Source organism: Cavia porcellus, unplaced genomic scaffold, assembly GCF_034190915.1.
Source record: "Cavia porcellus strain 051 isolate PalLab524CR breed Dunkin Hartley unplaced genomic scaffold, mCavPor4.1 scaffold_31, whole genome shotgun sequence".
Taxonomy (NCBI): Eukaryota; Metazoa; Chordata; class Mammalia; order Rodentia; family Caviidae; genus Cavia; species Cavia porcellus.
The window spans coordinates 32159134-32184393 of NW_026947514.1; the positions used below are offsets into that span (position 1 = coordinate 32159134).

At 49.9% G+C, this 25260-nt stretch overlaps 1 protein-coding gene across 1 annotated transcript in view; it reads right to left on the reverse strand.

The window, feature by feature from the left end:
• The window catches only part of Plekhd1 (pleckstrin homology and coiled-coil domain containing D1), a 39353-nt gene extending 17624 nt beyond the window's left edge, over positions 1-21729 (reverse strand). Inside the window, exons 1-6 of the mRNA XM_003472380.5 lie at positions 21383-21729; positions 10212-10305; positions 9803-9892; positions 9517-9593; positions 8708-8799; positions 7802-7854 (exon numbers count right to left, since the gene is read on the reverse strand). Of these exons, the coding sequence (XP_003472428.1) occupies positions 7802-7854; positions 8708-8799; positions 9517-9593; positions 9803-9892; positions 10212-10305; positions 21383-21531 (555 nt within the window). The 5' untranslated portion in view covers positions 21532-21729. The remainder of the gene's footprint in view (positions 1-7801; positions 7855-8707; positions 8800-9516; positions 9594-9802; positions 9893-10211; positions 10306-21382) is intronic.
• Between the last annotated feature and the right edge of the window lie 3531 nt (positions 21730-25260).

The following is a 25260-nucleotide window of genomic DNA, read 5'->3' on the forward strand; positions in this document are numbered from 1 at the left end:
AGTTAAACTCAACAGCACCAGCAATCAACCGGATATAATTGCCATCCTTTATGAACTGAATGTTGGTGTTCTCACATATGCTGTGTTTTTATAGCCTTAACCCACAGTGTGATAGTGTTTAAATACAGGACATTTTTCAAGGAAGTGGAGTTAGATGAGGTCATAAGGGTAGGATCCTCATGATGGAATTAGTGCCCTTATAAGAGACATCGGAGAGTTTGCTCTTGGCCTCTCCCCTCGTACCCACAAGAGGAAACATGAGCACATACTGAGAGGGCAGCTGCCTACCCACCAATAGAAGAGGCCTCAGAATAAAACAGGCCCTGGTGGTACCTTAATTCTGAATTTTCCAGTCTCCAGAACCATGAGAAATAAAGTTGTGTAGTTTAAGCCACTCAGCCTGATTAAAGCACAACAAATGAAGACACTTGCAGATCATGTCATGCAACCACCACATATTACACTTCTTCTCCAGCACAATGGAGCATTCACCAAGTAAGCTCATGCTGTGGGCGTAAAGCACACTGCAACAAATTTAAAGCAACATGAATTACACGATATTTGCGCTTAAGACTTATACTACAAACTAATATAACACAAAATAGCTGGAAAATTCACAAATACTGAAAGATTAAACAATATATTTTAAAATTAAAAAATGTCAATAAAAAATCTCAAGAGACAATTTTTTTTTGGTTTTGGTTTTTATGATAGGGTCTCACTATGTAGTTCAAACTGGCCTTAAAACACATGGCCACTCTCCTGCCTCAGCCTCCTAAGTGCTGGGATTACAAGCATGTGCCACCACACAGGGCTTTAAAAAATTTTTTTTTGGTACTGGGGATCAAACTCACAACCGCCTGCTTGCAAGGCAGGCGCTTATGCTGCTGAGCTAAATCCCCAGCCCCCAAAATATTTTTAAACTAAAAGAAAACACAACCCACCAAAATCTGCCAGGTACACAAAGTATGTAGAGGGAATTTAAAAGAACTGAATCAAATATACTGAAAAAAAGATTTAAAATCAGAAATTAAATCCAAGAGAGGCAGAAAAAAAATAAAAATTATAGCAGAAGCCAATGAAATCAATAAAGAGAATTAACAAAACAAAAAGCTGGTTCTTTGAAAAGACCAATAAAATATATAAGTCTCTAGCAAAACTAAAAAAAGAGAAGATACAAATCACTAATATCAGAAGTAGAAGAGGCAAAGAGGAAATATCATCACAGACACCATAGACATTAAAAGAATAATAAAGGAGTATTATAAGCAACTCTATGCTCACAATTTGATAAACTACTACATGAAATGAACCAGTTCCTTAAAAGACACAAGCATGAAACACATGTTTACAGCAGCACAGTTTATAATAGCTAGATCATGGAAACACAGTATATGTCCATCAACACATGAACAGGTAAGGAAAATGTATTTATACAAGATGGAGCAGTACACTGCCATAAAAAGGATGAACTTGAGGCATTTATAGGTAAATGGATGCAACTTGAAAACATAATGTTAAGTGATGTAGGTCAAACAAAGGCTCAAATATTGCATGGCTGCTCTTATATGAGAAATATGTAATACATATATACATATATATATATATATATATATATATATATATATATGAGCAATCAATGGTAAGGAGAAGTTCAAATACTTCCCCAAATTATGTTTCATTATTTTAAAGATATTTCAGTATAAATGCTAATTTATTTCATTTATACTGAACATTTATCTTCGTTTGTTGAAAAAAACATTTTTGTTATTATCTGTTTGTTTCTTTTTTGTAAGAATCTTTTTGGGCCAGGCATGGTAGCACATGTCAGTAATCCCAGCACTCAGGAGGCTGAGGCAGGAGGGTCACTATGAGTTCAAGACCAGCCTGGGCTACGCTGTGAAAGTCTGCCTTAAAAGAATTTTTTGTTTTATGTGTTGTGCTAAGTAACCACTTTGAAGATAATGATAGAGTGTGATAACTATCATTATTTTCTTATCTTGTTGTTCTTATCCTTTCAAAACTGAAAACATCAGGCCTGGATAGGTTTTCTGTGAATTCAACAAAAAATTTAAAAAAGAAATTATACCAGCTCTCTACAGTTTCTTCCAGAAGACAGAAGCTAAGGAATATTTCCTAGCTCAATTGGTAAGGTTAGCATCACCTTAGTCCTAAAACTCAATAAACACATTACAAGAAATGTAGACTTAGATGTGTATCATTCAACATAGATGCAAAAATCTACAATAAATTATTAGCAAATCAAATCCAAGAATGTTTAAAAAGAATTATTCATCATGACCAAGTGCAATCTTACCAGTATGCAAAAGTTGATATTCAAAAGTCAATTAATGTAATCTATCACATCAACAAGCAGAAAAAGCACTTGACACAATCCTATGCCTGCTGGTGATTAAAACGCCCAACAGACTAGGAATAGGATGCATTCCCTCAATTAGATAAACATGTACAAAAAAACCTACAGTTGAGCCAGGCATGGTGGCACTTGGGAGGCTGAGACAGGAGGATCGCTGTCAATTCAAGGCCAGCCTGGACCACACAATGAGTTCAGGGCCATCCTGAACTACATAGCAAGACCTTCCCTCAAAAAAGCAAACAGGACCAGGGATTCAGCTCAGTGGCAAAAGTGCCTGCCTGGCAAGTGTGAGGTCTTGAGTTCAATCCCGGGGACAAAAACAAACAAACAAAAACATAAAATCCAAAACAAAACAAATCCTACGGCCCATACAATACTTAATGGTGTGAAATTAGCATTCCCTCTAAGGCCAGCAACAAAGCAAGTATGTTTCCTGTCACTACTGCTTTCCAACGTATGCTGGAGGTTCTAGGTAATGTGGTAAGACAAGAGTAAGAAATAAATGGTACACAGATTGGAAAGAGGCAACAAACACTGTCTTTGTCACAGATCACATGGTCACCTGTGCAGGAAACTCAAGAGAACTGACACAAAAATGCTTGCAGCTCGTAAACAGTTGTAGCATGGTTACAAGTTCAATGTACAGAAGCCAATTGTTTTCCTGTATATCAGCAACAGATAAGTGGGATTTGAAATTAAAGACACAACACAGTCATATTATTATCCCTGAGATAGTAAATGCTTAGCTCTAAATCTAAAAAATACCCAAGATGTATATGTAGAAACTACACAACTAATGAAATATATCAAAAAAAAAAAAAAAAAGAAAAGAAATAAACAATGGAGACCTACTCCATGTTCCTGGATGGGAAGACTTGGTACTGTCAAGAAGGCATTTCTTCCCAACTTATCTTTACAGTCAATTCAATAACAGTGAAAAATTCCAGTACATTACTTTATGGCTATGGACAAACTGGTCCTAAATTTTATATGGGAGGAAGGAAAGAGGGAGGAAAAAAGGAAAGGAAGGGGGGAAAGTGAATCTAGACACAAACCTTCCACCTTCTACAAAAAAATAAACACAAAATGGACCATAAACACAAATACAAAACACAAAACTATGAAACTCCTAGGACACAGCATAGGAGGAGATCTGGGTGACTGGGATGCTGGTGTTTTAGATTCAACACCAAGGCTTGAGTCATAAAATAACTGATAAGCTGGATTTCACCAAAATTGTTAAACTTCTGCTCTGCAAAAAATGTCAAGAAGTGGAACTGCTGAGTCACATTGAAAAAGCACCAGAGGGCTGGCGATTTAGCTCAGTGGCACAGCGCCTGCCTGGCAAGCAGGGCGTCCTGAGTTCAATTCTCAGTACCTGCTGCCCCCAAAAGGAAAAGCACCTGAGATTTGTAAGAAGTTGCGGAAATTCCCTCCAAAGTGGCCGTTCAATTGTGAGATTAGCCACAGGGTGGGAGAAAACACCTGCAGATGTTTCTGATAAGACTGTTAGCCAAAAACACAAACACTCTTAAAGATCAGTGAGTTAAAAAAAAAGGGGGGGAAATCAGTAAGAAAATGAACAACTCAGTTTTTAAAATGGGCAAAAGACCGTAAGAGAGACTCAGCCGAAGATCTACAAATGGAAACTAAGCCCATGAAAAATCTTCAGCAGCGTATATCATTAGGCAACCACAAAGTCAAGCAATGAGATGCCACTACCTGCCTACTAAAACAACCAAAATTCAAAATGTTGACATCAAATGTGAGTAAAAATGCGGAGTCTCATCACTGCTGATGGGAATGCACAATGGTCCAGCTCCTTTCCAAGAGTCTGTCAGCTTCTTACAAAATTAACATAATTTTCCTATATGATCTAGGAATGGCTTTTTACTTACATCCACACAAACAACTGTATATGGCTGTTTACAGCCCTTTTCTTTATAACTGCCAAAACTGACAAGTGACCAGGCGCCTTTCAGTGGGGAGAACAGATAAAATGTTGTATATCCCAAAAATGGACAATTTCCTGGTGCTAAACATGGGCTACTAAGGCACAAAAAGACATGCAAGAAAATTAAATAATATTACTAAGTAAAAGAAGCCAATATGAAAACGCTACATGGTGTATGATTCCAACTACCATATATGACATTCTAGAGAAAGGATAACTTCAGAAATAGTACAAAGGTCTGAGATTGCTAGGGGTTAGTGGGGAAGAAGAGATGAATATACGCATCAGAGAGGGATTCTGGGGCAGTGAACTTTCCGGCATGATGCTACAGCGGTGGGTACATCATACAGCTGCCAAAATCCATAGAAATACACCACGAGTGAGCCGTAGGGCAAGCACTGGACTTTGGGTGAAAGCAAAGGCACAGTTCATCGACTGTGACAAATGTGCTGTGGGACATAGATGGCCAGCAGTGCGGGCAGCAGAGTGTATGGGAACTGTGCTCCTCCCTCCATTCTGCTGAAATCTAGAACTAGAGAGAGAGAGACAGAGACAGAGACAGACATAGAGAGAACGCTATTTCCTTTCTCCTTATTCACTTCTTTTGTACTTTTTCATTTCACCTGTAAGACTTCTTGTTTTGTTTGAGAGAGGGTCTTACGATGTAGCCCAAGGTGGCCTCGAACTCACAGCAATCCTTCTGCCTCAGCCTCCAAGAGCTGGGATTATAGATACGCACGCCAGGCTGTAAGACTCTTAAGAGAAGCTGATGTTCAGGAATAGCTGCAGAGGCTGATTAGAAGGGAAGCTTCATCTTATAAACCCGAAGGGACAGAATTTACCGCTATGCATGCAGTAACTGTAGACAGAGTCTTGGCTAAGACCTGACTCCATGAAAGCCTTTCTCCACTACATTGTGCTTGTTCTACTGATCCTTAGACTTGACATAAATCACAGGAAAATAAAGGTAGGAAGAAGGCAAAATTCAACTTAGTGAAAGGAAGCACTTTCAAGTAATAGAAGCAGAGAGTTGCCCAGAACCAGAATCAACATTCAACAGGGAGGTCGGCGAAGAGCTTCACACCTGAAGCGCGCGAGGTTCTTTCTACCAGGAGCATCTGACATAGCTAGCTCCCTACCAGGCTGGTCCTGGGCATGTCTGGTTTCCCATGCCCCTGCCCACACATGAAGCCGGGCTCTCACACTTTGCCCAACAAAGAAAAGCAAGCTGCCCTCCTCCAGTGTGGGAGTGTGGGTGGGGGACAAGAGACAGGCCCCACACATCCCTGGGACACTGGCCCGCCAGTACAGCAGGGTCCTTCAGCCCTAGGCAGATGGCCCAGGAGGTGCTCTGCTCTCCGTACTCTCTGCTCAGGCCCCCAGAGTCCCCGACCCTTTCTGGCATGTGGAGGGCCTCAGGCGGCCCTCAAATGCATGAAAACCCCTCTTGCATTCCATGGAGGTTGTAGGTACGAGCCAAGACCTCACAGACCAAAGCTAGAGAAGTCAACTGCCAAGCCCAAGGTCACACAGTCGGTTAAAAAGTTGAAACTCTAATCCAGGCCTCAGGTGCCAGCCTGCCCAACAGACTCTACAGATCATCAGGAGAATCTTTATCACTGGGCCACGGTACCAAATGCCTTTCTGTGTAGCATGAAGCACATCTGCAGTCTCTGCCCTGTAGGGCAGACAGAGAAGGAACAAGTGACAGAAAGATCCGGGCCATGGACGAGCAAGTTACAAAAGGAAAATTTTGACAGAATGACTCACTAATCAGACCAGATGCTGATCTGAGCTGGTCTAGAGCATGTGGTGGACAAGGACTGCAGACCTGGGCACAGTTGTCGCTCTCACATACCTGCCCAGAGCACCTGGCACTGCAGGTGCCAGCTGGACCTGAGATTTACTCGTTTCGTACTCCAAAAAGAAGAGAGTTCACAGAGATGGCCTCCCTCCAATGGTCTCTGCTGTCCTAATTTTCTGGCTAAAGACCTAGATAGAGTGTCTAAATTTTCCTCCAGCTGACTGTGCCCCAGATTTAGCCTCTCTGACGGATAAGTCTTTCCCTGCTAGTGGCTGCTCGGTCACCACATCCCATCCCAGCTTCTTGGATCACCTGTCTTGAAGTTGCTGGCAATACACCACAGTCACACTCAAAACACAGCTGTGTGGCAAACACGCCCACACTCTAGCTGGGGCCCCAGGTGGGAGTCTGTTGACATGCAGGCCCAGCCCCAGGGAGCAGAGACTCAGGATGACAGTCCTTGAATACACAACCTCCACCCTTTTCCACTCTTTGTAATCAACCAGTGACTTGAAATTTAGTAGGAATTCAGTAGGCCAGAATAACTGATGAAATCTTAGAAGAAGAAAAATAAAAGCGGGTTGTCCTACTGGATTAGAGTCATTGATTCCTCCCACACGCCGATGAGGTGTTGTGCAGGCCTCGGGAAGGTCTGGGATGCAAAGGGCACATGGTATTCCTTGACTGCAGAGCCCCAGGCAGGGTAGTCAGGAAGGTGCGGAGCTCCTGAAAGCAGGCACCGAACCCACCTGGACCACTAGCCCCAGCCCTGTGGCTTGTCAGCAAGAGACCAAGGAGAAGTTAAGAGGCACATAAGTGGACGCCATCAAGTCCTCCTACTGTGGGGTTCTCTGCAGCTTTGGGTTTTGAACAGTTCATGTCCAGGACACAGATACTCATTACACACACAATGTGCCGAGCACTTTATAAGTAACATCTTCCTTTATCCTCACAGTGTATCTAAGAAGATGGGTTCCATCATTACACCCCTTTCCCGGATGAGAATACTGAGGCTCACACAGGTTAAGGAACTTGCCTGTGGTTGTCAACTACAAGTGGTGAAGGTCAAGTAAAGACAGGCAGCTGGCTCCAGATCCCACACTGCTACCTCCTACTCTATCTACCCTGCCTCCAGTGTGGGAGTGGCTTCTCAGACCAGGCCAGACCTGTGCTGCTGTGAGATCTGATATGATATGAACTTCAGTGGCACCAACAAGGCAAGAGTCTCCTGACCCACAGGCTGCTTCAAGCTAGTTATGCGCCTGCTCAGGAACTGTGTTATTAACAGAGAATGAAGGAACCAGAAAGTCATCAAACCCCACCACCCTAATGGGGCCAGACCCCTATCTCGGGTTAACAGAGGCCATCTCCTCTACCAGTAACAAGCAGCTTACAAAATGCTTGGATGGCTTTTTCTTTAGATGCTGGTTCCTTAACCTTTCTACTTTCCTTCCCAGTTGGCAAGGAGAAATAGGCTTCCTGCCCAGAAGATACAGCCAGTGGCAAGCAATGTCACCTCCCCTGGCCTCCCTGCACTGCCCCATCTGACTCCCCAGCACATCCCCTGGGTGCCTAGTCCCCTGCCTCACCCCCGATACCATGTCAAATGTGTGCTGCAGAGCTGGGTGGAAGGGGTGGCCGGTCTCAACATCTGCTGTGTGCCTACCTCTCTCTGCTCTCTCTGAAGGCACAGTTCTTCGGTCTCTTCCATCAGTTTGTCTGCCAAAGCAAGCACACACTCACAAAAGGTTCCTTCAGATCTGAGGTCCTGTGTGGGCAGGTGCTGCAGGTGGCCTGTGTCACCCCAGCATCTCCCCAGGAAGAGCCCAGCATCCCTGCTGGCCAGGGCCCAGGGCCCAGGGCAAACTCTGGTGAGGGAAGCTACCTCCGTGGCCTAAGCGGCTTCCCTCCTTTCTGGTCATCACTGCTTTGTGTTTGCACAGGCCATGACAGGACCTCTCCCTGGAGTCTTTGCAGTCCCAGGGACTGCTATAGCCAGCCTAGTACTCACCCCTGACCCATATGCACTGGTGTCCGGCCAGTGTGAGGAAGGGGGTGTGTGTGGAACAGGCAGAGGGGAACCAGTGCAGGGCTGCAAGTTTCTAAGAAGACAGAAGAGGACAGGGTCCCAGGAAAAGAGCAAAACCACACTTTCACCATCTTCTCTTCCCAGTGCAGGATCTGGGGCCCAGGGCTGGATGGCAAGGTCATCTCCAGTCATGGAGTTCTCACTAACAGCCCAACACAAACATCCACGGGCATTTTCTCTCTGACCTCCACTCTGCCTCTAAAAGCTAAAGACTATTTTTATCTCCACTTTAAGGAGGAAGAAACTGATTTTAGAGTGGCCCAGCTGCCTAAAGACACACACACAGCTAATGGGGAAATGACAAGGTTGGGTTCAGAGCCCAGGCTGGTGGCTATCAGTCTCCTGCCTCCAGCCGCACTAGCCAAAAGGACATTTAAGGTTCAATGAAGCCTCTCAGGCCCTCCTTAGGAGGAGTCTGAGGAGCCCCCTCAGATATCCCTCCCCAGCCCACCATGCGCTACCCTTAGATGCCCTCCAGCCAACCTAAATACTCCTGCTTTTCTTTAGCCAACTGCAGTCCCTGGGCCTCCAGGCTTTTGATCATAGCTTCTCCCAGCTGGGCATTCTTCCAGGTCCTGGGGAGGGAGGGCAGATGGGACAGAGGAGAGAAAAGGAAGAAACAAAGTCGTTAGTTGAGAAGGGGGAGGAGAAAGAGAATGCACCTGTTTTGTACTAGCTCACCCTCTCCAGAATCTCAGCTTGCACTCTGTCACTGTGGCACCCAGGGCTCTGGGCACGACACCAGAATCAATCAGTTACAGTGCCTGGAGGCTACCTTGGGCTGCAAAGTGGGCCACTGGGGGCTGGGCCAGGAGCGCTCCCAGAAGAGGGAAGAGCTTGCTTTCCTGTGGCTTTTTCACCGCTGCAAGGCCACCACTGAGCACAGGACAGGGTGTGAGTCAGTGTTATTTTGGGGGCCTACATAGGCACTTATATGCAAATGCACTGTGTCGACCTGAGGACTGCTATATCTAGACTAGATTTACAAAGCACAGGCTCTGGTTTTCCCCAGGGGTGAAATGGTATCAAGGAGGTACCAATTATACCCAGTGACACTGAGTTCACACTGCCAAGAGTTGGAGACAAGTTCCATCCACCTCTGCCACCTGTGACTACAGACACTTCCCTCACAGATGCTCTGAAGTCTGGCTTGTCTCCTCTCACCCATTCTGACCAGCTCCCATGGCCCTGTCTCAGTGCCCACCGGGATCCCAGCTACAGGCGAGGTGTCCAAGGTCCCCTTCCTGGCCCTACGTTCGGTTTGCAGGCAGCCCTCCTGGCTGAGCACTTACACCTTCCCAGATTCTTGCAGCATTTCCAGCCACTGTGTCTGCTCAAACTCGGACTCGGCAGCCAGCAGGACGTTGCCCTGCCAGGAAGAGGAGTCACAGACATACTGAGAGGTGGTCACGCTAAGTAGACCACTCTGCTCCCCGCCACCCCAAGGACCTGGGCACTGATATGAGTCACCCCTGGCAATGACAGCAACCCCTGCCAGGGTCCTAGGGGGTTGTTCTGGGGAGGCAGGAGGAAGCTGAGGCCTCCCACCGAGTCCAGACTGAGGAGCGCTTCACTCACATGGAAGTCCTGGTGCGAGATCTTCATGGCATAGGGCATGCTGGGCTCTTCCTTAGCCTCCACCAGGCAGCCCCCCAGAGGGATGACACCCTGAGGAGGAACCAGAGCAGGCAGCACCCCACCAGCCCTGGTCATTCAGGGACCTTCAATAAAGCCAAGGGTCCCGCTGGACCAGACCTTGGGGCCACCAGACAGAGGCCATAACTGATTCCCAGAGGGAAGAGGAAGGACTGGGCATGGGGGGATGGGGTGCAGCCCAGGAGAGAGCGGGGGTCTTGTATTTTGTGAAGATTTGCTCTCAAGACTCCCTGCTAGACTGCAGAAAGATAAATGAACCCCTTGTCTCCTACCACCCCTGTTGTACCCATGAGCCCTCCCACACTGTGGCCCTGGGGAGGAGCTGTCTCACCTTAGGATGTATATTGAAGTATTTGTTGGTTTCAAAGCTCTTTTTTTCACTCTCAGAGTAATAAAGCAGAAAGCTCTCTTTGATGATGAAAAACCTATAGTGGGAGGAAGGGAAGGCAACCAGGAGAGGAGAGTGAGGTCTCCAGACAATATGAATTCCCTCGGGGGCCACTGGGGACACCATCTCATGGTCCACATCTGCACAAAGGCTTCAGCTGGCCAGTTGGCCTCTCCTGCTCTCCTGAAGACAGCCCCGGCCTTGCATCAGTGTGGCCCCTGAGTGACTGCCTGCACCCCCTTGAACTGCCACTCTTGGAATAGCAGGGTACCTTTGTCCCCTGGTGTCATACCCAGGTGGGGTGGAAGGAGGGGATAAAGGTACACAGTCTTCTCATCTTAAAAAGTGGCAGCCAGATGGACTGGAGTACCAGGCAGCTGAGGCCTGGTGTGTAGCCCCAGACCCCCCAGAGAGTGGTGACATCTGAATTGCCTTCTCACATGTTCCACATCCTTTCTCCAGGGACACAGGTCCTACTTAGGAACCCTGGGTCCTTGATCCTTTCTGATTGTTGGGCGATGCATCCTTGACAAACACATGGAGCACTTAGCCCACCCTGTGGACTCTTCCAGAACTAATGACCAAGGCTGACTATGATAAGACACCGAACACCCGCTAGGGGAAGAAGCAGCTGGGCCTCAAAGCCGCTGAGGTTCAGAGACACTAGACTGGCTGGTTCCTTCCTGCAGGGCCACTGTACAGCGATGGGAAGTGAACAGGATGTGTGTGTGCACAGAAGCGTGCATGTGGGCATGCATCGGGGAGATTACAGAGCAGTGGGATGTTGGAGCCTGCACGGGTGGACTCACAAGAGTGACAGTGTAAATCTTTCACCCGCTCTGCGTTCAGGGATGTGGTATTCATGGTAGGGTACTGCCTGGGGCTGCGGTACTTACACTATGAAAATCAAATACTAGAGAACCGCCCTGCCCCTTTCCCAAGCTGTTAAACAGCTCCTAGCACTACGAGCTGCAAACACCTTTTTAGGAGGCACTTGAAAAACTGCTCATGGAACTCAAGTTCTCCAGACATCAGAGAATCTCTGAAGGCTACCGAGATCTTTCCTGAGGCCACAGTTTGGGGGTACAGGCGTGGGACAGCTGCCATCCTCTTCTACCAAGCTAAGTAAAGCTCAGCTATGTACTTTGATACAAGACTTATGCCAACCCCCACACCAACACACACTGCTTTTTGAGACAGGGATGCACTATGTTACCCAAGGTGGTCCCAGACCTGTGCACTCAAGCAGCACTCCTGGCCCACTCACCTAACTAATGTGGAGTTGTGGACACAGCTCAGGGTGACGCCCTGCTAATGCCAGCTCTTTCCCCAGCCCTTCCTGCCCTCTGTGGGAAAGAGCACAGGACACCATTCACAGAACTGCCATGACAACTTTCCCTCCAGGGGCCAGCCCTGCCCAATCCTCGGCTTTGCTGCCACTTGTGAGTGAGGTCGCTACCTCCTCTGCTGGTCCCCATGACTCCACAAAGGCCGATGCTGCTACCTGGCAGAGGACATCTTTTGTCTTCACCTGGCTGAGCCTCCTCTGCCCGGAGGACCAGCCCAGCCTGCACTGACGCCTGTGCCCTGCTGCACTCAGCCACCAAGCTGGGCACCGACACCCACTGCCACACCCTACATGCTCCTCTTGTCTGGAGAGGCCCCTGGTCCTAGGCCACTTGCATTTTATGGATGAGGTATTTTGCCATTTCCCAGCTTGGGTTGGGGGGGCTCTGTTAAGAGAGCTCAGCTAGGTGGGATCTTGGTTTCTTTATCTACAGAACAGGTGGCCATTATGAGGACCACATGAGATTAGCAGAGGGCCAGGATAGAAGGTGCATGATCTGACACGTATCTCTCCACATGAGAGACCAGCGGTGCAGAGCTGCCTCGACCCCTTCACCCCCTTCTGATATATTACACTGAGTCCCCCATCACCATCAAATTCATATGTTTAACCGCTAGCCACAAATGTGGAGGTAATTAAGGTTAAAAGAGCTAATAAGGGCAAGGCCGGATCCAATAGGACTGTGTGGCTTTGTAACAAGATCTCTCTCCTCTCTCTTCTGTCTCTTTCCTCTCTCTCTCACTCTCTCCCTCTCTCTTCTCTCCCTCCTCCTTCCTTCTCTCCCTCCAGCCCTCTTTCTTCCTCTCCCTTTCTCTTCTCCTCAGTCATGTGAGGACACATCGGGAAGTTGGACATCTGTGAATCAGGAAAAAGGCCCTCACCAGAACCCAACTGTGCTGGGGTAGGGCTTGATAGTAAACTGGAAACTAAGTAGCACAGACTTGCCTCTGTCCCCTTCAACAGCTTTTGAGACTGAACTGAAGCAGAGGGAGCCTAATGAAGAAGCTGGTCTTTGCTGAAAGGGAGGGTTTCCAGGCAGAGACCCACAGGAGCAAAGGTCCTGAGGTGGGCATGTGCCCAGCTCTGGAAGAACTGAAGGGCTGAAGCAGCAGAGTAAGGCTGAGAGCAGCTGGGCCACACGGTGAGAGGTCCTATGGCTACTGTCACAACATAACAGAGTTTACCACAAACCACAAAATTTACTTCCAACAGTTACCAATGCTAATGCACTTAATCCAATTATCCTGTAAGATGGGTGCTTCTGGCACTTAATACAGACAGAAATGAAGCAGGAAGGTGACAACTCATTACCTGGCAGAGGCTGGCCTTTTCTCTGAGTAGGAGAGGTGGGAATGGGAAGGCCTTGAGCACAACTGACAAGACCTGACTTACATGGAAAAGAGCTCATCCTGGCTGCCAAGTGTAGAGCAGATTGCCAGGCAGAGCTATTGCCATACATGGTTAGGGGCCAAGAGAAGATCTAGTGGATGGAGGTGAGTTGAGTCCACAAAATATGCTCCTAAATGCCACCTTTCTTTCTAACCCTCTTTCTTTCTTTCTTTCTTTCTTTCTTTCTTTCTCTAACACAGACTCTCTCTATATAGTTCAGACAGGTCTTAAATTCACTATGGTTTTTTCATTTTTGATTTTGAGACGGGTCTCATTACATAATTCAGGCCGTCCCTGAATTCCCTATGCAGCCCAGGCTGGCCTTGAGCTCTTGGTGATCCTCCTGCCTCAGCGTCCTGAGTGCTGGGATTCAGGGGGTGCCACCACACTCAGCTCATGCCCCTCCTTCTGAAGTGCAGCATAGCAAGCTGCAGGCAGAGATGGATGTCTACAGGCCCAGGGCCACCACGGCTGGAAGGGCTCACATGTCACGTATGCCACACTGAAGCCCTGCTCCAGCTGCTCTTAGTGTGGGGGGGAGGAGACAAAGGGACTGCAGCTGGCCTTGACTTGAAGAGGGGTAGCGTCCTGCTGGCAGCCATGAGTGCTGCCAGCACAGGCTTTCTCAGCAAGCGCACTCTAAAGGCACTTTGGAGGGCTGGCTTTTCTACAAATCTGCCTCATTAGAGGCTGCTGCTCCAGTGAGGATCCTCAGCTTCTTCTCAGCAGGTGCAGGCCCGGTTCAGAAGTCCAGGCCACCCTCACTGGGACTGCAAGCCTGGGGCAACTTCCTGGCAGCCCTACAAAGCTGGGCTGGCCGTGCAAGGCCCAGTGACAGTCACCACTGATCTATACCCTTGTGTAGTGGCTCTGTGCTAAGAGTACTTCAGATAGCCAAACATTTAATCCACGGACAATGCTGAGGGTGCAATTTTATTCCTTTCATTCCAAAATTAAAGGCGAGGAAACTGAGGCTGGAACTGAAGTAACATGTGCAAAGCCTCCCTCCTCGGGAGGAAGAAGAGCTGGGACTGGAACCCACAGCCCACAGACCCTGCTACTCCTCACACTGTAGGGAGCTGCTGCCCCGGCTCAAGGCCAGCACACACAGGGACCAGAGGCACTGGGTAGCAAGGAGGGGAAACTAGGGGCAGCACTCTACCATCCTCCAGCATCGACAGGCAAGTCACCTCACCTTCGGCCTCAGTCCTACCTGTGCACATGGGGACACTAGTAATAGCTGCACCTCAGAGTGGTTGATGTCAGAAGTGTGAGCATGTGGAGACTTAGAACATCTTGGTAAAGAGGATGATTATCACTCAGGACTCTTAGGTTCAGTAGCCTCCGCAGCCTTCTGACCTTCCTATCTGCACACATATATCCCTCCCCCACCCAGAGAGCACTTGGCTGCAGCCCAAGGACCTGTACTCTGTCCCTTCTGAAGCTCCTGTTCCCAAGGCCAGTATCAGTCTGTGGAGCTCTGTGTTGGCCCTAGCCTTTAGTGACTTCTCAGCTGCTTGTGCTGTTGGGGAAGCCCAGGGTGTGTGCCGTAAGGGGTCTGTGCCAGACCTAGCTGCGTCCCGTCTGGACTCACAGAATAGTATTTTTACCTTTAGAGTAAAGAACATTTAGAGAAGGTGGCAAGACACTCAATGTGCTAAAAATTTCATTGACATGAACTTACTTAAATTTCTCACAAGTCTATGAGATGGAAGTGTAATTTTTTTCTACTTCAATGGTAAGGAAACTGAGGCACAGAGATATCCAGCAACTAGCAAGTAGCACATTTGGAGCTCAGTTATTTCTGCTGATGAAGCTCCAAGTATCTACTGCTCATGCTCTTTGCTGTTTGAGCTTCCTCATCTCTTAAGAGCGGCAGCTGTTGGTCTCCCTAGCACCGATCTTTGCAAGGGGACCCCAAACTCCTGGTTGGCACAGGCCAGAGAAGCATCACCTAGTGTAGGCAGGAGCCATGTTGCATCCTGGGGTTGGACAATTCCTGGCCCTCCAGGAGGCTAAAGTGTAGAATGTAGAAATCAGTACTTTTAACAATAGCCAATGTTCACCAAGTTCTTGTTTGGACCAGGTACTCGTGGAGAAACAGCACTATGTGTGCTAATTCATTCACTACCTACATGAGTCCAGCAGGGAACTAGAGCACGGAGAAGTTAAGTAACACGCTCCAGACCACACAGCTGCTAAACGGAGGAGCACTAGGGTAGAGGACGACAGTGGAAGGCAGCAGGGAACACTGCAGTGTGCAGTGCACACAGACACATCAGAAAGCATCAGAATGTACCGCGACACAGGAAGTGCCCAGGAAGCACAGCGAGAGTACAGATGGGGGCAGCGAATGATTTAGGGGTCTGGGGGTCCACGCAGGGAAGTTCTCTGAGAGGAAGTAATACTCAAGCAGAGTATCAGAAAAAAAAGCAGGAGTCGCTTAGGAATTTGGAAGTAGAAATGGGAAAGGTGTGTTCTAGACAGAGAGAAGGGCATACGCAGAGAAGTCTGTGTTCAAGGTTACCAAAATACGTCTGGCAAAAACCAGAGGTGTTGGTGTCTGTCATCCAGCACTGAGAGGCTGAGGGAGGAGGACTGCAAGTTTAAGTCCAGCCTGTCTCAAATTAAGAATTAAAAAAGGGGCTGGGGATTTAGCTCAGCGGCATAAGCGCCTGCCTTGTAAGCATGTGGTCGTGAGTTCAATCCCTGGTACCGGTAAAAAAAAAAAAGAGAATTAAAAAAGGGCGGTATGTGTGTGTCTGCACAGGCGCACACGCATTCCCCCACACACGCAGCGCACCTGGGTTCAACCCCTAGTAAATGCCAAAAAAAAAAAAAGAAAAAAGTAAAAAGCCTATTATTCCATGCAGAGAAGTGTGAAGAGCATGGTCAGCATGTGGCTGTGCAGGGAGGAGTAAGGAGAGAGTTAGGGTCAGAGAAAGAATTGGGGCTGGGTGCTGGGTGGGGCTTCTTCCCGCAGACACAGGAGCCCCAGTGGGTTTTAAACAAGTCCTTGTGAAATCAAATGGTAGTGTTCAACATGGGGAAGGGGTCCTTGGAGTCCACAGCCAGGCAAAGGGACAAATGAGAGTTATTTGGAGGCAAAAACTATCAGAGCTGGTTGGACAATTAGACCAGAATGGGGTGAACTACTCTGCAATGGCCCCAGAGGACTCTAGCTTGGGTGAAAGGGTGGATATAGGAGCCACCTAACATGAATGAGGGAACCCAGGCTGGTGTTCTTAAGCTCTGTCCACCCCACCACACACACAGTCACACAAGCCTTGTGTTCTGAATGCAGTGGCCTTGTGCCTGGCCACAGCTGCATGGTCAACACTGCCCAGAGATGAGAAAAATGCTACTTGGACCACAGCTCCCTCCCAAGGTGTGTGGGCCTTGCCAGTCCACTGGCGTAGGGAAACTCTTGAGTATTTGGAGATGCAAATTTCCGACTTGGGAATAGACACGGGGAAAGGCTGAGCCTAGCACAGTGGGGAACATGGGAAGGTGGGGAAAATCCTGCAGGACAACTGGGAGAAGGGTGAAGAGGGGTGCAAAGAACAAAGACCAAGGAAGAGGTGAGCATCTGGGTCCCACAGGGTCAACAGAGGTGCGAACAAAGGGAGTTGGCAAACCAAGGAGCCCATAACGAACTTGAAGGTGTGCATACTCCTGGGATCTGAATGCTCCCGCCCTCCTTATTCTGTGCCTTCCCTTCAGCAGTCTGCTGGACTCCCGATGCCTGCGGGAGATTGGCGTGGATGTGTATGTGCGTGTGGCCAGACAGATGCGTGCAGAGACTGAGGAGGCAGATGAGGGCAACCCAATCCATAGTGAGGAAAACTCAGGCTTGGAGCCTCCTGGGGCTGGGGCAGGACTTCCAGTGGGATTTGGTCTTGGGGGCCAGCATTACTGCACCCTCAAGAGGGCAGTAAGAGCCCAGGGGTGTGTGAGCTGTTCTTGAGTTCCCAAGAAGGTGGAGCCAGCACCCCCAACTCTCCCCAAACACAAGCTTCTAGTCCAGGCCCCGCCCCTGCTCTCCCTTGAGGGGCTCCCCCCAGCTCACCCCCTTACCCTTGAAGGAGGGAGGGGTAGCTGTCCCCAAAGTGTCCTTTGGGGAAGTGGCAGAAGGGAGATAGATGGAAACAGCCTCCTTTTTGTCCATCTGCATGCTTGGGGGATGCTTGTCTTCACCTAGACTGTTTGTCATTTGGCCTGAGACAGTAGGACACAGGAATCCTACCTGTGATGATGCACGTGGGTTCCTGCAGAGGTCATCAAGTCCAAGGGAAAGCCAAAGCAAGTTTAACAATTCTTCAGTTGTTAAACTTGGATCTCACTAGTCTAAGTGGCCTTGAACCTGCCCTGTATCTTACACTTGCTGAGCTCCTGTCTCAGGTGTAAGCCACCTCTCCCAGCCTGAATTCTTCAGAGACAAGCCTGATGCTAGCTGGGAGGTACTGGCTGAAGTAGGTAGAGCTTCAGCCTCTGCTCTCCCCTCTCTCACGCAGACTCAAGGCACTTCTAGAATCATCTGTGGAATGCAGTTTAAAAATGACAATTAGAGGCCAGGTAGGGTGGTACAGGCCTGTAATCCCAAAACTCAGGAGGCTGAGGCAGCAGGACCACTGCAAGTGCAAGGCCAGCCTGGGCTACAAAATGAGTTCAAGGCCAGCCTGAACTGTGTCGTGAAACTCTGTCTTTAAAAGACAAAACAAAAATAAAAAACCACAGTTTAATCCCCTCCCCCATTTACAGACAAGATACTTCCTGCCAGCCAAGGAACAGGACTGCCCCAGCCTGGGCCTGAGTCTCTAAGCCTAGATTCACTCTTCATCACACACACAGCTGCTCTGAGAAGAAACTTTTCTTTTCCCGTCCTAGACATAAGGATGCCAAATCTCTTGGCAGTTTGAGGTCTGGCTCCATACAGGTGAGACTCATTTTCAAATAGGCCACCAACAGCCAGCAAGTGTGCAGACAGACTTCTTCGCACAACTCACTTGCTTAGTTTGGCAGATCTGGGCAAATCATCCTATGAGCCCAGCAAAGCCTGAATTAATGAGTGTTAGTTCATCTTATGGTTTGTGACCCAGAGATCATGCCAGTCCCCTCACCAAGGACACATTTAACCTGGGTGCTGTCTGCTTAGAGAGGTGACAGCTGATGGAGAGAGGCTTTGGGGAGACTCAGAAAGACACCCCCCCCCTCCATCTCTGTGCCCCTGCATTGTCCTCCCAGTGGGCTAAGGAGAAATTAAAACAAGAGTGTAAAACACTGCGAGATCTTCAGAACCAAGTAAACTGGTCACTCCTTATTTTCTAGGACCAGAGAGACTCACCATTCCCCAAATCCCTCCACTTTCCCCGCACTGTCTTCTCAGGCTGTCTCCCACACTCAATCACAGGAGAATCCCTGCTCCTCAGGTAACAACTGGCCATGTCCTGGCCCATGCCGATAGAAGTTCAGAGAATGCAGGTTTGATTATTAAAGGGGGAGAAGGGTGTAGTCACCTGTCACAGCACAAATGCTACAGCTGTGCTCTTGGGATACCTTATACAGTCAGCTGTAGGGACTGCCAGAAAGTGAGACCAAACCTCTGTCACAAGGGTGGGGTTCAGCCAGGTACCAGTACTGCAGAGCTGACACACTAGGCTCTTCTCCTCAGCTATCTGACCAAGTTTGGTACTATGGGGAAGCAGAGCTCAAAGGCAAAAACAAAATCCTGGGCCCCAAATCTATGTGAAAGAAAATTCTCCCCAAATCTTTTTGGTAAGATGATCACCATCTGTTACAATAGATAAACTTCCCACATCTGTGCAGCTTGCAGCCTGAGATTTGAACCCTGCAGACACTGCTGGAGCCTTCATGTGGAATCAGGCAGACCCCAGAAGCCAGGGGCCCATCCAGCTCCACAGGAGGGAGCTGCTGCTGGGCTGAGCTTTACCCAGGCTCCAGAGCAAAGTGAGGACAAGGAGTGTAGACATTCCAGTCACAAGAACGAACTGGCTGGTTCCCCTCACTACGACCTCTGTCCTAGAAGGTACTGGGGTAGGGGAAAGAGTGGGACAAAGTCTCAAACCTGGGAAAGGGTCTGAGCCCACCCTGGTGCTGGTCCTGGAAGAGGTGGAGACGCCCCACTCCATCTGTCCCCACCCCACTCTGTCTCAGAGCTGCCTAGGCCTTGGCCCCTGTGTCCCTAATGGTCAGGGACTGAAGGGAGGACAGAGTCATCAATCTCACTCTCCGGACACCTCTCCCAGATTCTCTTCTTTAGAATCTTCTTTAGAATCTTCTTCTTTAGTGAATCAATGCTTTTGATTCCCTTGCCTTTCTGTTGCTCCTGGGATATAAGCTGGCGATTTATTCAGGGCCATTTGGGCAGTAGAGCTGGAGGCCCACATCCTAAGACAGACCCTGACAGGAAACAGCTTTATAGAACCCAGCCAGCTGCAGCCGGTTTCATCCTGCCCACTCATTATTTATGCAGCACAGAGCTTTTCTAGGCCCTCTCCCCCTTGCTGGCCCTGCTAGGTCATCGACCGCCCTAATGGTGAGGCTCTGCAGTGGTGGGCCTTAGCCGCACTGTCCCCAAGCCTTTCTCTGGCCACTAATTAGCTGAGGTCTGTAGAGTTCACTTTGCAAATGGGAAACTGGGCCTAGGGGCCCTGCTAAGAAGCAAGATGGGCTGAGCTGATCATCAAGCCTCTTCTCTTGCTGAGCCTCTCTCTGCTCTCTGTTGCTAACTCACTGCTGGTGCATGTATGTGTTGGTGTGTGTGTGTGTGTACGTGGTGCCCTCAGAGTGGGAACAAGGACAGAGGCTAGGGTGGGCAGGTGAGAAGTTAGTTCTTCCTGAGCCCCAGGGGAGAGGGAGCTCCAGGGGAAGGGAGGGAGCCAAGGTGACAGTCTCCATTGCAGGGGCTAGAGGGCTTGACTTGGAGCTGTACTTGCAGAGCACACACCCACTGCTCTGACTTAGCATGGACTTTGGCGAGGGGTTCCTGGGGGATCACTGATGGAGACTCTCTGGGCTAGCCAAGCCTCCTTTGGCCCCACCACTGTGATTTAGTTGTGGATACTGCTCAACCCCTAAATCAACTGTAGGTATAGTAGCCGGATCCCCACTGCACTTGTGGTAGTAAAGGGAACCAAGGGACACACCCTGGGGGGTGGTCTCAAGCACTCACATTTCCTGGATGTAATTAGGTGAAAATGCCTGGCAAGAAAAGTCTAGCGATGGGACACAGAGGCAATACCTGGGACAGTCGCCAGACTGCATGGAGAGGTGTGCCGGCTGCCAGGAGCAGCGGAGGCAGAAGAGGGGCAGGGATGCTGACTCCCCTTATGGTGCCCAAAGCTTCACACAGCCTTCCCACCCTCCCATCCTGCCCCACTCAGATACCCAGCATGGGCTGCTCTTGATCATGGGAGTGGGGGGGCTGCAGCTCAGACAGCAACCCTGAAAGGCCCTCTCAGGACTCCATGCCACTCCAAGCCTCCATTTAAAGCATCAGACATAAACTTAACTCTAGAGGAACAAAAGAGCCTGTATCCTATTACACTCTAGAAAGAAATCCGTCAGACATAGTAAAAATGCATGGAACTGTGTAAAATGTGAAATGCTGGCCGGAGCTCCATTTGTTCTGTGGTCTTACAGAAATGGTAAATTATTCATTAGACTTGAACATCAGAACTAACCATTACTCTGTGCACACGGTCTGCGGTCCTGGGAACATCTGAGCCCCACTGCTTAGGGGCCTGTGAATGTGCTTCTAGTTTCCTGGCAAGGTCACATCTTCCAGGGAGGGGATGGGACAGGGTCTGCATTTTCTAGGCCACACAAATATGTGTCTCAGAAGCGAAATGGGCTTGAGAGCGAAAACCATCCAGAAGAGGCTCACAGCATCTAAAGCTCCCTCTCTCTCTACCTCCCAGATGCTCTTGAGAGTGGAAAGTACCACTGAGACCTAAAAGTCACCCCTCAGCTGGGGCCCTGGAGCTGGCGCCCCACCTCTAAACCTGCTCCTCTAGGCCCTGGAAAACAGGATGAAATTAGCAGTGTCGGCCCCAAGAGAGTACCTTTGGCTGGAGATGGGGCGGGGTGGGACCCATCTGGATCTCCCAGCCCACACTCGGTGGACTCAGTTCCAGCTACAGGGAGCTCATCCCCACCCGCCACACCCGTGTTCCCGCCCCGGCTCTCCCTGTCCCCTACGAGCCACATCTTGGGCGAGGGTGGGGTGGGGAGTCAGCGCAGTGTGAGACGGGGCAAGGCCAAGGTCACAGAGGCGGACAGGGACGGAGAGGCGGGATGGGTTCTGAGGTCCCCGCACTCCCAGCTGTGCTCCGGGGAGCGCGCGAGGGCCACTCACCGCCGGGACCACTTGGCCGACGGCCTCCCGAAGGGCCGCTTCCACAGCACCCCGTAGAGCTGCACTTTGGTGCTGATGTCCAGCGCGTCCGAGTCGGCCTGCTCCAGGGACGGCGACGGCGACACGGAGTTGGACTTGGAGGAGAACATCCTGCCTCGGCGGCGCAGCCCGCGTGCCGGCCCTCTCCCTCCCCGGGGCGCGTACGGACAGGGTGGACGGCGGGAGGCCGAGGGGCGCGGGGTCCGCAGGCGGCCCGGCCCGGAGCGGCTGCATGAACGCGCGGGGCCCCGAGGCGGCACCGAGGGGCGCGGGCGCGCGGCTGGGCTGGCGCCGGCTCCGGGAGGCGCGGCGGGCGGACCTCGGCGGGGAGGGCGGCTTAGCCGTGGGCCGCCCCGCCCCGCCCCGCCGCCCGCGGCAGCCCCAGTTCTGGCGGCCCGGATTGGCCCGGAGTGGCAGGTGAGCCGCCGGAGGCCGCAGGCGAGCGCCAATCAGGGCGGGCGCCGGCTGGAGGGCGGGGCTGCGGGCGCGGGAGGTCCCTGCGGGTCGCGGCCGGGATTTGGCCGCAGCACCTCCCCGGCCCCGGGATCTGCGTGGTCCGGGGCAGGCGGGCTTCATTCCGCAGACACCTGCTCGCCTTTGGGTCCGGGAGAGGAGCAGAACTGGGCTAGGGAGGAGCTCCAGCTCAGCCTTTCCCTCGCTCTGCAACCTTGGGTTTGTCACGTGCGCCTCGGGGCAGGCTGATGGCCGGATAAGACTCAATCAGTGTCCAGGTGCCCGCCGCGACAGAGGCTCGGTCAGGGGGTGGCATCCTCCCTGCCCCCTCGGGTGAGTTTCACTTTGCACAGCCGCCGCCTGGCGCAGATCCGATTTCTGTTCCTGGAACTTGGCTGTCTGTGTCGGCATTTGGCACTCAAGGCCAGTCTGGAGCTATCAGTGTAGTCTGAGTTCGTGATTTTTCTGCGCGCCCGGCCCGTGCTCCCTAGGGCTGGCTGCATGGGCCATCCACTTCCGCTGCTCTCGGAGTTGATATTCGGTGACAGCCCCACTTTATGGCCTGTGCACGTATCTGTCCAGCCGCTGGCCTCCGCCTCCCCATGAGTGATGGAAGGAAGTGGATAAGCACCACTTCAAAGAAGAGGAATAAATTGGCAGGTTCGAAGGCTGCCCACCTGGCCATTCCCTTTTGTGACTGAGGAGCTGTGGGACAACACTGGACAGTCACCATTCAGCCTTGTCTGCTAGAACAGTTTCCCCACTCAGTGTCTCTGATTCCACCTATATGAGAGAAAGAAGTCCTAGGTGAATCAAAAGCTTACAAATGAATACCCTAAGAATCAAATCGGCTTGCAGATAGACATTAACGAGACCCCATTTTATTTTTATTTTTGTTTTTTTGGAGATAAGGGCTGGCCTGGAACTCACTGTGGTCCTCCTGCCTCAGCCTCTGGAGTGCTGAGACTATTGGCATGTCGTGGATGCCAGCCTGTCTTCTGCAGTGACAGTCATGAAGGTGGCTCTTGGCAGCTTACCCTCACTCCCAACTTTAAAGGTTATTGTGTGTGTGTGTGTGTGTGTGTGTGTGTGTGTGTGTGTGTGATACTACAGAGTAAAAATGCACGGATCTTAAGTACTTATTAGGTGAACGTATGTACTGTGTAACCACCAAACAAGATACAGAGCATCTCCACCACCCCCAGAGAATCCCCTCATGTCTTTTTCTAGTTGTTTCCCCCACCACTGTACATATCATTGTATAGTATCTTGAAATTTTGACCTGAATGGCTGCTAACGGGGCATTCTCCACATACCTCCACCGCTTCCTTTTGTCTTACCTGCCTGGCTCACTCTTGCTGGCATTTAAAGTTTGTGATCCTCTAGTGGCTGGAAAAAGTTCTGCCTTTGGGATTTCTGCTTAAAGATAGATAATAAAAACTGCATTATTTTGGGAACCAAAAGTAGGAGGATCACAAGCTCAAGCCCAGCATGAGCAACTTATTGATTTGTCTCAAAAAGTAAAAAAAAATAGGGCATTTAGCTCAATGCAGAGGCCCTGGGCTCAATCCTCAAACTCGAAACAAAACAAAATCAACATGTTGCACTAAAAGCCTGAAATATGGAATTTACTGGTCAGGGACACATATGGTCAGGGACAGATATGAGGAAGAGCACTGCACAGGCTTGTGCCTTTCCTGAGAAGATGGTGACCAAGACACCGGACTTGCTTGGGTGGCTGTCATGGGTGCCAGCCTGTCTTCTGCCGTGACAGTCATGAAGGTGGCTCTTGGCAGCTGACAGAGCAGTGGCTTCCTCATCCGACCCTTCTGCAGCAGCGTATTGGATATTATTCTAGAAGCTCTGGCCCTCCCAGTATGTATTTAGTAAAATTCCTTTTCTGTGGAATCAGGTCAGCAGCAGCTTTGACTGCTTGTGGTGAAGACAAGTGACAACCATGGGTCAGGGAGAGGCAGGATTCTAGAGTCGTTTGTAAGAAGTCCTTCAAGGAAAAGGTCCAGGTAAGCCCAGATGACCCTAGGGAAGGCTTGTTGTCACCAAGAGAAGGACAAAGCCTGGGTTTCTTCAGTGGCAGAGACCAATCTTTGCCCATTTCCTTTGCACACAGACATCAGGACAGGCCTTAGCTAACAACAGAGTGATTACCAGGACAAACAATGCCAGTCTGATCAACTGCTAGGGACTTGAGCGGCTCTCTCCTCAGTTAACAGTCCAGGTCTGCCAGGTCAGCTGTGGGAAAAGCTGTTTATCTTCCACTGTGTTCTCCGTCCCCTGGTGGGAGTGTGAATGCCTGGCTGAGAGTTCTCAGGAAGACAAAACAAAGTCACAAGCCGGGGCGCCGCTGCCCCCCCCCCTGCTCCCACCTAAGGATAGGGCTGCCCAACCTTATCAGGAACCAAGTGAGACCAGTCGGGGAAACTTGGGGTCCCTAAACTGCCCCCTCCTGTTCAGTTTTGGAGCTGATGTTCTCAATGTGTCCTTTACAATATACCTATTCCAATCTAATTTTGAAAATGGGTCAGGGAATATATACCTTTTTTGGTTTCCCAGATGAGAAAAATCAAGATTAAAAAAGTTGTTCACCAAAGTTCACACAGATAAGTTGTTTCCCAGAACACAGCAGGCCTTCAAGTGTGCACGGAATAAAGGGAGTGGCAGAATCAAACACCTCAATTTGGTCTGAATTCCTCCCCAAAGTCAGACCCTCCCCAAAGCAGTGCGTGACTGTAAAATGCAGGCTTTCCTCCTTTTCAGTCATTTTTCAGTTACCAGCTCACCTAAACCTCAGCGATCCTGTAGAACTCCAGAGACCATGTCACTAGTGCCATAAAACCTCCACCTCCCCCCTGGGCTAGGGGTGACTCCTCATAGAGAACGTGGGCCTTCACAACGTGGCTCCCAGCTGTAGTGCATGGGATCATGAGAGGGTTATGAACACGATCGTTTCTCATGTCCAGTCTTTTTGGTGTGAATATTGCCTTTTTCCTCCCTCAGTACTGGAGACTGAATCCAGGTTCTTTGCACTGGGCTATGTTCCCAGTTCTTTTTAATTTTAAGTTTTGAGACAAGGTCTCACTCAGTTGCTCAGGCTGGGTAGAACTTAAAGTCTTCCTGCCTTAGTCTCCCAGTGTGCACCACCATACCTGGCTTCTGCTCTTATACTTGAATAGTGAGTCAGACAAAAGGCTCATTTAAACGCCTTGAGCCAGGAAGACACCCTGAATGGGCTACAAAAGCTCTCAGTGACTTGGCTGGCAGGATCTCTTCCCACAGTGCCACTTTGTCCTCTCCTTGCCCTCTCTGTCCCGGATCCCACCTCCAGGTGGTTGAGCCATACCTTTTCCATGTATTTCCAGCATGATGCC